At 42.4% G+C, this 13351-nt stretch overlaps 1 protein-coding gene across 5 annotated transcripts in view; it reads right to left on the bottom strand.

Annotated features, from left to right (window-relative positions):
- Nucleotides 1–13351, bottom strand: part of NELL1 (neural EGFL like 1) — a 291095-nt gene that overhangs the window by 227099 nt on the left and 50645 nt on the right. For all 5 annotated transcript variants that reach the window (XM_033928928.1, XM_033928927.1, XM_033928925.1 and 2 more), the window contains exon 4: nucleotides 6205–6375. In XM_033928928.1, the coding sequence (XP_033784819.1) occupies nucleotides 6205–6375 (171 nt within the window). The remainder of the gene's footprint in view (nucleotides 1–6204; nucleotides 6376–13351) is intronic.

Below are 13351 nucleotides of genomic sequence, written 5' to 3' on the forward strand. Positions count from 1 at the left end.
ATGCTGTTGACAGACATAGGGGAAGCCACTGCTTACCCTGGATCGGTAGCATGGAATGTTGTTACTCTTTGGTGTTCTGGAACCCTGCTATTCTTTAGGGTTCTAGAATGTTGCTACTCTTTGGGTTTCTGCCAGGTACTTGGGACCTGGGTTGGCCACTGTTGGAAACAGGATACTGGACTTGATGGACCTTCGGTCTGCCCCGTATGGCAGTTTTTATGTTCTTAATCATGATGCCAGCCACGGAAGCCTAAGAAAACATCTCTACAAATAGTTTTAAATGTAAATGAAATGGGCTTGGTTTACTAATGCTTTTTTTCCTGTTAAGTGTCCATAAAGTAAAACGTAGTAAACTAGGCCAAAGATGACAAGAAGCTGAAAATAAAAGCATTTGCACATTTTAATTAGTAGTCTAGTCTTTCATTAGCACGAGAGAATTAGCACAGTGGGTTTATAAACAGGAAATGCCAAAGCAATTACAGGTCATCCTTGAAATGGATTACAATTTTCTCCTCCTGATTTGATCCTCACATGCTAGACTCATACATGCCAACATACGACACATATTTAAGATGACATGTGGTCCTTGAACACAACCGGGCACGTCAAACTAAAGAGCATGTGATGACTTGAGGGTTAAAAGAACGGCTCTAAAAAGAAACAATGACAACGCCAAAAGACGGGACAGATAGCAGAACTGGTGTTTTTATACACATGAAATACTACAAGGAAGGACAGTGCATTTCTCCAAGTCAGAAGTCGACACCAAATAATGGGGTCCGGTTACTAAGGCGTCACAAGGAGTTTGGGGATTGGCACCTACATACCTGCTATCTCATTTTGTGTTATATAACCCTGTGCAGATAACCGGGAACTGCAACCTATTTGCTTACCCGAAGATTTTAGGCTGTAAACTCAGGTCTTATTTTGATAGGATGTTTGCTTTCCAAGAAAGCAAACAGTCCTGGTTGGGTAACTATATTAGCGGAGCCATGTTGTCCTATGGCACTTTTAGAAAAGAAAATCAAGACAATATTATTTGATAAATTCATCTCTTAATCTGTGCTTTTATCTTTATTTTTTAAACATAATTAATCTTATCCTATCAATTTTTAATTTTTAATGTCTTTTTAATACAACAGGTTGTATTCATTTTTTACTATTTTGTATTTCACCAATTGTCCAGTTTTTCTCTTTTGTGGAAACCGCCTAGAATTCTTTTGATTAAGGCGGTAGAGAAAAATAAAGTTATGTTATATTATATACCAAGTGCCGGGTTTTGAAAAGCCAACCGGACCAGCCTTCTAAAAAGAGCACATGTCTAGGTAAATCTGGATGTCTGGCAACCTTAATTGCGACATCACTGATGAGGTTGGCTCTTATTGGTGGAATGAGGTATTATGACATCAGGGGAAGGTATTGGGACTTGTATATGGCCTTTTTGTAGTTTTACCACCACATTCAAAGCAGTTTACATACAACAACATTTTCCCTCTCTGTCCCAGTAGTCACACAATCTATCTAATATATCTGGGGTAGTGGAGGATTAAGTGATTTACCTAGGGTCACAAGGAGAGCATGGGATTTGAACCCACAACCTTAGGGTGTCGAGGCTGTAGCCCTACCCACTCCTTCCTCCATCATATCTTATCTCCATGTTGATATTTTCAAGAAGCAGTCAAAATGGCCAGTGGCCATTCTGGTAATAAATCACCAAGGGCCAATGAATTTGATTACTTATGGCTTCCGAGGGTCTACAGACCTTACAAAAGAACTAAAAATGTGTTCAAATATACTGTGGATATTTCTAGCAAGAGTCCAAACCTTACACTGTCCTCTTAGACAGAAAGAGCAGCAAAATCCTAGGCCAAGTTTATGCCAAAAAGAAAGAAATGATGTAGATGATGTATTTTTCAGCCATAAAACATGAATCTTCTTCAAGCTGTTTCCATTCATCGTAGCCAGAGACTAATGTTGGCACATGTATTTAGCTTAGACAAGTCTGCTGTACTGCAAAGAACAAGCCAGACACACTGAAAATTTCTTCTCCTCTACAGATGGATGCGTCACATGCTCACCGCTTCAATCTGCATGAACTGTTATCCCATAAAATACTGGAAGGGGTTTTTGCTGCGTCCTTGCAGCAGAAAGGGGAATGTAGCACAGATAAATTATGCCTTAAATGTAAACCAGTCACTACCAAACCCATCACCCTTTCTCCTTTCCATTTATTTGGCCATCAAGAAAGGTATTTAAGAGTAGGCAAGGTAACAAGTCTCCTCAACCACCACCACCAGTCTTTTCCCATTGGTAATCATAGAAACATAGAAAATGATGTCAGAAAAGGGCCACGGCCCATCTAGTCTGCCCACACTAATGCCCCAACTCCTAACTACCCCCATCTGGTAGGTGATCTCTTACTAATATATTTATAAACCACTTATAACCTAAGTGGTTAACATTCAGGTAGTCAAGTATTTTTCCCTATCTGTCCTAAACTAAACTAAGCCTTAAGTTTATATACCGCATCATCTCCACGGAAGTGGAGCTTGACACGGTTTACAAAGCTTAAAAATATAGGAAGAGACAGGAGAAGGATTTACAAAAGCATGGGATGTAAACAGGAGAAGAGATGTTATATGCTAGAGAAAAGCCCTGGTGGGCTTGCACATATATCTAGTGTACCTGGGCAATGAATGACTTGCCCAGGGTCACAAGGAACAGCATGGGTTTGAACTCATGCTGCTCCTTGTGTCCCTGGGCAAGTCACTTAATCCTCCCATTGTCCCAGGCACATTAGATAGATCGTGAGCCTGCAGAGGCAGACAGGGGAAAATGCTTGAGTGCCTGAATAAATTCATGTAAAAACTGTTCGGAGCTCCCCTGGGAGAATGGCATAGAAAATGGAATTAATAATTTTATGAAACATGGGATATAACTGTAATAATATGAATTTCTTTAGGTAAAGCATTCCAAATCTGCACGAACAGATAAACTTTTGATCTCAAAACTCCTAGGACTGGGGAATTGCAACGCAAGCAAATTTTGTACCACTGTACCAAAGTAAATCAAATAAAGAGGGCAAAACCATGACGTATGTTAAAAATCAGACAGTTTAAATTGAATCCTGGCCTCCATCAATAGCCAATGTAGAGTTATCAACAGCAATATAACTACATCCTATGAGCAGAGAAAATTAATCTTGTGGCTACATTCTGAATAGTTTGCAGCTTTTATGATAAATACTAGGGGCAGCCAAGGTGCATCACATTACAGTAGTCTAATTGAGTGTGGACAAGGCTCTGAACAACTATTCTAAAAATTGATACTTCTAAATAATCTCCCTAATTTCTTCAGTATTAAGAAAGGATGTTACAACACACAAAACTGAATCTGCAATAACAGATTTAAGTAGGCAGCAGGTCATATTTTATTCAAAAGTAAAGAGCTACGAATGATGCAATGGAAGTAGAACACATTGACCATCTCGCTCATCACTTAATCACAAACAACACCTTGGATGGTAATGCAGGGGTCAGATTATTCTGAAAGATAAAATACTTTAGTGCTTGATCATCTCTGGAGTCAGGTTCACGGCACTGAAGACTTCAATAGAAGCAAAAGGGGCAACTGATGAACATGGTCTTCCTTTCGCCTGCGACTTAATTTGCTCAATTGCAGCAAGTCTATGGCAGCTCGGCCTTTCATAATGGGTTCAGAAATCATCTGAAGTGGCTACATCTGATTTGTGAGATCTGATGTCAAATATTCCATATTGAAAATGTCACTTCATGTACAACATCCTTCTCCACAGTGCAGAGCAGTATTTCCTATTATTTGTAAAGATCACTAAAGCACATGGACTGCCAACCCTTAAGACATTTATCATCTGGCTAGACCTCAGGAATTACAGCACACATGTACACACTTAGACAAGGCTGGATTGATCCTTTGTGGGTCCTACACATTCAAGGGCCCCTCATCATTACACATTTTTAAAATGCCATAAACAGGAAACAGCATGTAAGACACTGTTTGCCACTCTTACCATCCCCTCCCTAACCCCAGATCCTACTTATCCCTCTCTTGGAAACCATCTCTGATCTAACGTTGTAACCATTCATCCAAAACTCTTTTTATAATCCGCTTTGAACCGAAAGGTAATGGCGGAATAGAAATCTGTAATATTAGGGGGGAAATACGAGGGGCTGCTGAAAAGTTCTCAACCCAACCAGGAAGAGAATGATGTGGAGCCATGAGACTTGCAAGTTATTCCGCACTTTTCTTGACACTTTGTTTCAAGGAGGCAAATGCATCTAGTACATGGGCACAAGTATAGAGAAACCAAGCCATTGTGACATCACCGATGAGGTTGGCTCTTAGGCATTGGTGGAATGAGCCATTGTGACATCACCGATGAGGTTGGCTCTTAGGCATTGGTGGAATGAGCCATTGTGACATCACTGATGAGGTTGGCTCTTAGGCATTGGTGGAATGAGCCATTGTGACATCACCGATGAGGTTGGCTCTTAGGCATTGGTGGAATGAGGCATTATGACATCACAATACGACGAAGTGTGTAATAACTCGTAAGTTTCATGGCTCCACATCATTCTCTTCTTGGTTGGGTTGAGAACTTTTCAACAACCCTTCGTAGGACAATTTCTGTAGGTAGCGATGACTCCTGTCCCCCTTACCCAATATTATAAACCCTCTCCTACATTTATTATTGCTAATTAGCATGAAGATGTTGGTGCCACATGGCAAGTGTGTGCATATGTGATATAGCATGAAAGGAAATGTACTAGCTCTGTATGTAGTAAACATATGTGGCCTAACAAGGAAAGAAAAACATTAAAACACAGTATATGCACAGTTGGAATAACCCTGTCTGAATCCTTGAACCACAGGCAGGTGTGGGTGTACAAGGGGGTGTTGAAAAATTATCAGCCCAACCAACCTCCTATATTCTGAGCATTGCTTTTGCCACTGTAGCTGAAAAAAAAAAAGAGTGCTATCTTAGTTCATTAAGTGCCAATTTGCAGAAACTAAATTCTATGCTTCGACGTCGTTTCAAAATCATTGATTGAACCATATCCACGTCATTTTCTTCTTGGTCTGTCTGAGAACTTTTCAGCACTGTTTAGTTATATTCAAAAACCTCGGCAACAAGTTTCTGCTGCCCTGCCACAATAATGAAAAATAAAAAGGTTTTTACTCATTTTTTATTCTATTTTATAAATGGCAAAATTGACCTGCTAATGGCAGCAGTGACCTACAAGTCAATTGTTTCCTGTTCATTAATAGCAAAGTGGGTTAAAGAGCACCCGCAGATTTCTCCAGGCTGTCATTAACTGTAGACTTCCCCCCCCCCCCATGCTTTCTCTTGGACATTACCCCTTAATTTACAACATTTATATTGCAGTAGGAAGGAAGCAAGCTAGAAACCTCTTACAGACAAAGCCAGTTTGGTGAGAAATGGGCTTTTAATCATCCAGCACGGGTTCAGACATCAAAATATGTTTTAATTACAGAGCTGCAGCTTGTGTATCCATGTGCTCTGTTTCTACATCAATAAATGAGCAGGCCGCTGCTGAGTTTTTCGTTGAACTCTAACGGGTAGGAGAAAAGGAACGAGTCCTAAGTGTCTTTAAATCATTTAAGGCCTCCTCCTCTTCCCCTCCCTACTTCCACTTAAAGAAATGACAGTGATTCTGCTTCAGAGACTGTTCTGTGATTGCAAAGTCCTTTTCCAATTTTCCATCCTGCAGCTCTCTCAGTCCCGTCAGGAAAGGCTGACAAGACAGGTGACAGCCACAATAACCCACCGAGAACAAACAGCTCAAGCTTGTAGGCCTTAGAGAACCGCGTTGCTTAGAAGTTTCTGTTTAGCAACCAAGAAGAAAAATGGCCCCTCATTAAACTAAATAGAATTGTAAGTTCCAGAACCACCTACTTTCAGTCCTCCAGTTTCAAAGGACCCCACAGGCATAAACGGCAGCCAAACAATGACATTGACCGACATGAATTCACAGAACAGCCTCCAGTGCCCTCAGGTTTTCAGCAGACAGCAGTGGATTTTCTCAACATCTTCATAATTGCGGCATAAAATGTGTTTTAATGATCAGATCTACCACATGCAACAGACAATCTGTTTCCAAACGGCGTAATCAGAACTACGCCCATCCAAACCATGTCACTAACCTGTTGCAGTCCACGTGAAGCAGTAGGTGAGATGCGCTAACCGACAGGGCAATTTTGTGCCATTGTCCGTCTGCCATCCGGTACGGGAACACCTCCGTTCTCGACTTGCCATTGGATCTGTACCGATATCTAATCTCATCCCTCAAGCTGCTGCTCTCCAGTTCAAAGTAGCTGTGAGTAAAGCATGAATAATCAGTTGAGTTGGACGCTACTGGTTTGCAATATGACTTGGCAGGAAAACAAAAAAAAAAAGTCCGCCCAAAAAAGTTCCACAGCAACCACCGCAAAGCAAAAGACAAACGTGGATCTGATGTCCTTGTGTAATTTATTTGACAATGGTGCAAAGCTGTACAAACAATAGCACACACACAAAAAAAAAACTGTCGATTTATAGACTATGCTCTTTGTGTACACAGTTTTTATTGTGTTTTTTGAACTTTTACGCCTCTGGCTCATAGCAATACCGGACCCCAGCAGATGGTCATTGTCACGACTGAAACACGGCCCATGTTGGATCTAGGCCACATTCATACTGTGTTTTCTGCTATCGATCGTTATTGTACTCCTTTGCACCCTTTTCAAATAAATTGCACAAGATCAGTTCCGCGTTTTCATCTTTTGCTTTGAGGATACGACTTGGCAACAATGCAAGGAGCCAACCATAAGATTAGATGACATGAGGGGGGGATGGGACACTTACGTTTGTGTCATATGTTCAGCGACTGGAGGGCGACCAGGATAATATGTATGTAAGCAATGTGTACACCATAGTTTTATGCCGTATATAAATTGTTAAATAAATAGGGACTTTCAAGCACATGCATAAGCAGCGGAATGCTTTTTTGTTGGGGGGGGGGGGAGGGGGCAAAGGCTCTGCCCTAGCCCCAGCAGGATTCTGTGGCACGACCTCACTCTCTAGCTCCCGACTCCCCCACTCACTGTAAATTTTTATTGCAATATTTTTTACAATGTTACATCACATAGTAAAGGATATGGATCAAATACAGAAAGTAAAAGAATACAGTTAACAAAAAAAATCCAAAAAACCACACAACTTTAGGCAAATCCATCTAGCCCTCAATACAGCGGAAAAAACCCTACATACCATTAGGAAAACTAAGCAATCTATATGGAAGGGAGAACAAAACAAAGTACCCCCCCAAAAAAACACTTTATAGGGTGCCATTTTAGGTTTTCCCCCTTTATCTGAAAAAGAACCCAAACAAGACAGCTTAACTTTTACCTTTAAGAAATGATTCCAATTGCAACGAGTCCCAGAAAACGTCATCTCTCTCTTGAATTTGTAGGAGACATTTGCAGGGAAACTTCAAAAAAAAAGATTGTGCTCCTAAGTTGTGTAGATCTAGCAACGTCGGGGGAAAATCAAAACTTTATCCCCACAGAATTTTGCCACTGCAATGTTAAAATCTTCCAGCAGCCGTCGTGCAGTGTCAATGAGCAGGCCGGCCCTGGAAGTCTTCGTTCTGCAGCGACGCTGTGCGGTGGCTACCCAATGATTTAAAAATTACAGCAGCTGAAAGGAGGTGGGTGGAGGACTAGAGCCATAATGGACTGCCAATTTGGGGTTAGGCTCCAGCCCTTGTGGCCTCCCCTGTTCCAACGCCTATGAACACATGTGCATGAGCACATGAGAGTAAAGTACTGCGTACACATGGCAGAGTTACTCAAATGATTAGACGTGGATTAACCCTTTTGTTTTTAGTCTGGAAAAATGTTATGCATATAAAAAGTGTTCATTAAATCAGTTTTATTTGCATAAAACCTCTGAATGAATGCATGTAAAGCTGATTTATGTACAGTAACCTATTCTTATGCACTGTAGTCACATTTTATATGCAATAACTTTTAAAATGGAGATGAAATATTGTCTGAAAATCAGTCAAACAGACAGCGCTCTGCTATTTGGCAGCTTGACCCTAGCTGTAGTACCACGAGACTACCACTAATGGCCAGACCCATCTTTTTGATAGCTGGTATGGTAACTGCCTGTCATGACTGCAGGTGACACATAACACTTCCTGGGTAATTTATTCCAGGCATAGGGGGTAGCTAGATGAAAAGGAACAAAGTCTGGAATTGGCAGTGGAGGAGAAGGGTAACGCTAAGAGCAGCTGATCCGAGGAGCAGAGTTCTTGGGGAGGTGTATAAGGAGAGCTATGGAGGGGCAGCAGACTCCTGGCGTCATTGCGCTATCTTTCTCTGTCACAAGATGACTGGAACGACTCTCTACAAATCACTGTGCTCAGTCTGCTCCTGTTGTCCTACAGTTTCTCACACTAAAATTAGTAAAATGGTGAATGTGTAAAAGACCCCCCCCACACACACACACACACAACAGTTGCTAGCAAGGAATAATAGCATATGTACAGCTAATTAGAAAGTCATAGGCATGATCTGAGGCTGGCACGAAAAAGGCTTTGTTTCGCAATTTCCCCCATCAAAGCCAAGCTCTTCAGACAGCTAGTGAATTATCTCAGCTACAATTAAGTTTTCTAATGTCGTTTCGAGCCTATAGAGATGAGTACGAGGCAACCAGAGGCAGGGGGGGGGGGAAAAACCTCATAAATTTAAAAATACATGAGGGATTAACATGCATTTGCATAAACTGTTTTAAAGGCAGATGAAGGGGAAAATGTGTGACGGCTTTAAAAGGAGGTGGCTTTGGTTATCTAGGATAAAGAGGAAGCAAGGCAGCAAAATCAGATTTTTCAACAGGGAGCAGGACAGTGACATAATTAGGTTTAAAGACTGATAGACTTTAAATATGTGTGTGGGGGGGGTTATTTTGAGGGAGGAAACAGGAGCTATTACCGCTCCACACTGAGAGAATATGTAGCAATGGCATAGTCCAAAAGCAATTTTGAGTGGGTCAATGGGAAGATTGAGAAAGATGTTTCCTCTAAGTACCCCACCAAACTACAAGCTTAGAAACCACAGGCTGGCAGGGATCCCCAAGTTTGCGCAGAGCAAAGGAAAATATTTTTTTGCTCCTGATGAAGCTTTGATGGAAGTGAAACGGGGAAGCTCTGTTGAGGATTTAGTTAGTTAAAAAAAATTTCTATGCCGTTTTAAACAAACAGTTTACAAAAATATTATACATAAAATTTTACAAATGAACACAAAATCAGTTCAGTTCTTTCAGAAAATCAGCAAACAGGGAAAATCACTACTTAAAAGAAACACATTTACAAAACAATTGTGCTTTAAGTATCTACATTTCCGTATTTGTTCAACAAGGGAATTCCACAGTCTTACCCCTGAGCATTCTGTCATTACCGTATTTCCCCGCATATAGGCTGCCGCTGTTGGGTCAGACCAGTGGTCCATCGTGCCCAGCAGTCCGCTCATGCGGCGGCCCTTGGTCAAAGACCAGCCCCTAACTGAGACTAGCCCTACCTGCTTATGTTCTGGTTCAGCAGGAACTTGTCTAACTTATCTTGAATCCCTGGAGGGTGTTTTCCCCTATGGCAGCCTCCGGAAGAGCGTTCCAGTTTTCTACCACTCTCTGGTAGAAGAATTTCCTTACGTTTGTACAGAATCGATCCCCTTTTAACTTTAGAGAGTGCCCTCTCATTCTCTCTACCTTGGAGAGGGTTAATAACCTGTCTCTATCTACTAAGTCTATTCCCTTCATGACCTTGAATGTTTCAATCATGTCCCCTCTCAATCTCCTCTGTTCGAGGGAGAAGAGGCCCAGTTTCTCTAATCTCTCGCTGTACGGCAGCTCCTCCAGCCCCTCAACCATCTTAGTCACTCTTCTTTGGAGCCTTTCGAGTAGTACCGTGTCCTTCTTCATGTATGGCGACCAGTGCCATTCCTGAACGGGTGCTAAGCCCTCCACAATGTTTGACCCAAGGCGACATGCCAGCTTATAAAATGATCACCTAGGTTTGCAGTTATTAGAATTTACATACTGCCTTTGTGAATAAATTCACCCAAGGTAGTGGAAAGAATTACACGTTCAGTCAAACCAAAAAAAGAACGATTTGCAGCCATGAAACATATTTAGTATTTCATTCATTCTCTATCCCTTTCTCTCCAATGAGCTCAAAACAGATTACAGGTTGAACTTGCATAATATGGATTCAAGACAGTGTACAGGTTACGCATACGTAATATACAGTGACAGTATATCATGTTTACATCCAATGCGAGTGTCAAGTACAGATGATCAGATTACAATCTACATTTCTCCTTTTAAACATACAGGAGTAGATTAGGGATTATGTGAAGAGGCATCAGGAGCCCTTCAAGGGACCTGATATGTAGGGGTAGTTGGTTCGGTAGGAAATGGGAGTTGGATCGGTGTCTGGCAATCTGAAGTTGTAGAGCACGGGGTTTGGAGGCGTGTTTACTTCTGAGACCTGAGTGGACTATTTGTATGTATGGAGTGTTTGGTCGACATGGAGCCTGGCACCATGCTATATAGGGATTTGTAAGCTAGCATCAAGCCCTTGAAGATGCAGCGTTTGGTTATGAGTAGCCAGTGGGCTAATGAAAGAGCCTGGGACACAGAGTCGTGTGCCTGAAGGTTCTTCAGAAGATTCATTTCTGCGTTTGACACATTGGAGACGGTGTAGATTTTTTACTGCGAGACTGTTGAACAACGCATTGCAGTAGTCCAACATGGGAGAGGACAAAGGCACAGAAAGTTGGGTGAAGTTAGGTGTTGTTCCTTGTGACCCTGGGCAAGTCACTTAATCCTCCAGTGCCCACCACTTTGAATGTCAGCTTTAAAATGCTAAAGCAACAAAAAAGAGGTAGTAAACAAGTCCCCGTTCCCTTTCATCAAGCTCAGCATCCCGTTTCCAACAGTGGCCAATCCAAATCACCTGTACTTGGCAGAAACCCAAAGAGTAACAACATTCTAGAGCTGAGATTGTGATGTCATAAAGCTTCATTCCACCAATGCTTAAGAGCCAACCTCAGTGATGTCACAATGGCTTGATTATCCTATACTTGGCTCATATAAGAACATAAGAGAGTCACCATACTGGGACAGACTGAAGGTAGAGCTGGAGGTTGCGAGATCAAATCCCAGTGCTGCTCCTTGTGACCCCAAGCAAGTCACTTAATCCTCCAGTGCCCACCACTTTGAATGCCAGCATTGACATGCCAAAGCAACACAAAGGCGGTTTACAACCCCTTTTCCCTTTTGGAGGTTACTGCAATGGCTGTGTTCAAACCCCGTAAGAGTTACATAGAGTCCTCAGCTGCCTCTGTAGTTTTTACTTGGGTTTTAGAAGTATAAGAGCCCTTTTCTCTTCGCCATCTACATTTTATTTTCAAGAATAAGAAAAATAAGTCACTGGTCACCCTGAAGCACAGAAAGAGTCAGAATTTCCCTTGAGTTTATTGTCTTGAAATGGAAAAGGAGGTTTTCTATCCAGAGGAGAACAGCAGCAGAGAAAAAGCTCATTGATTTCAGAGCCCGAGAGGTCCCATTCCACGTAGAGAAAAAGGAAAAAGAAGGTTATTGATTATCTGCAGGAGAGACGATACAAAGCTAGACTGAAAGAAGTTAGGCCACAGGAACAGGTGGAGATGGTATCGCCAAGATATCAGAAGGCGGAGAAGGAAGCAGTTGATCTATATGCAGAGAAAACATTTGGATAAAAGGATGCTGCCCCCTCACCCCATACGCACATGCACACACACAACACACCAGGGGGGAAATGCTAGAAATGGCACCCTACCGGTGCCTGACTTAAGTAATAAATGTTGTGTAAAACAGCAAAAAAAAAAAAAAGGCGCCTAAATAATCCATACCAGAATTGTGCCTACGTAGGTGCTTTAGGCCAGTGGTTTCCAACCCTGTGCTGGAGGACCAACAGCCAGTCAGGTTTTTGGGATAACCCTAATGAATATGTATGAGAGATTTGCATATAATGAAGGCGACAGGCATGGAAATCTGCCCCATGCATATTCATTGTGGCTATCCTGAAAACCTGAATGGCTGGTGGTACTCCAGGACAGGGTTGGCAACCACTGCTTCAGGCCCAAACACTATTATGGACATGGCTAATGCTTGAAGTGGCATTTAGGTGGCCTAAAACGCCTACGTAGGCCCTCCAGAGAGAGACTGGCTGGGAGATTGGGAGAGTCCTCAGTGTGTGTGTCCAGGAAAAGATGCCGGAGTGACTGGGAGAGCCTGGAAGGAGTAGCTGGAGGGCCCAGTAGAGCCTGGAGTCCAGGGAGTGGCTCAGGTTTTATGACCTTAGGTGGAACCAGCAAAGGTTCCAGGACCAGTGGGGACCCAAGAGGCCAGGGAGTATAGGGACTAGTGGTGGCCCCACAAAAAAAGCCAGAGGAGTGGAGTCAAGGTCCAAGGTTGAGGGGGGTCTGGCAAGTGACCGGCAGAAGGACAGGTGGGGCTAGCAGCCACCAGCAGAGAGACCACTGGCACTGGGAAGCTACCGGAGGAGCCAAGAGAAGCAGTGCGATACTCGGGCGAGCATTGGCTAAAAGTCTGGCGAGCAACCAACGGAGGGACCTGCGAGACTGGAAGCTGCCGGAAGACCCCGAGAGCCAATGAAGTGTTGGGAGAGGACTGAAAGACCATGGAGTTCATGGAGGGCCTGGAGAGATCTGGTCAGGAGTTTTAAGAATGTGTGAATGATGTTTGTTAACTGTTGTGTTTTATCAGTCTCGGTGAACCACGAGAAAGACCAGAGAGTACCTGGGGGACAAATGTTGCGATGGGTCAGACCGTCACATGATCAGAGAGGCACTTGACCAGAAGGTGAGAAAGTATATTTTCCATTCATATCACTTTTACTGTCAAGGTGCTCTGTGACTGTGAATAGCTAGCTAATGATTCCTTTGATGGTGTGTTTCCTCTATGCAGACATTGATTTTACATATCAACAGCAGTGAAGAATGCCTATTTGATTATTCTCTGCATTTACTAGACAGCTGCTGAGTCATGAAGTATCTGGATTTTAAATATAAATTGATTCTACAATGATTCATATGTAATGCATGACTTTTTTTTTTTCTCTTTTAAATTAGGATTAGAGGCAGAGAAGAATCAATAGGCAAAGTTCAAAGTATACAACGCACAGATTTGGCCTTCTTCATAAGTTGCTGGAGAATGGATGTTTCCGAGACAGAATATGCCTGTGTG

This window comes from Geotrypetes seraphini, chromosome 19, assembly GCF_902459505.1.
Source record: "Geotrypetes seraphini chromosome 19, aGeoSer1.1, whole genome shotgun sequence".
Lineage (NCBI taxonomy): Eukaryota > Metazoa > Chordata > Amphibia > Gymnophiona > Dermophiidae > Geotrypetes > Geotrypetes seraphini.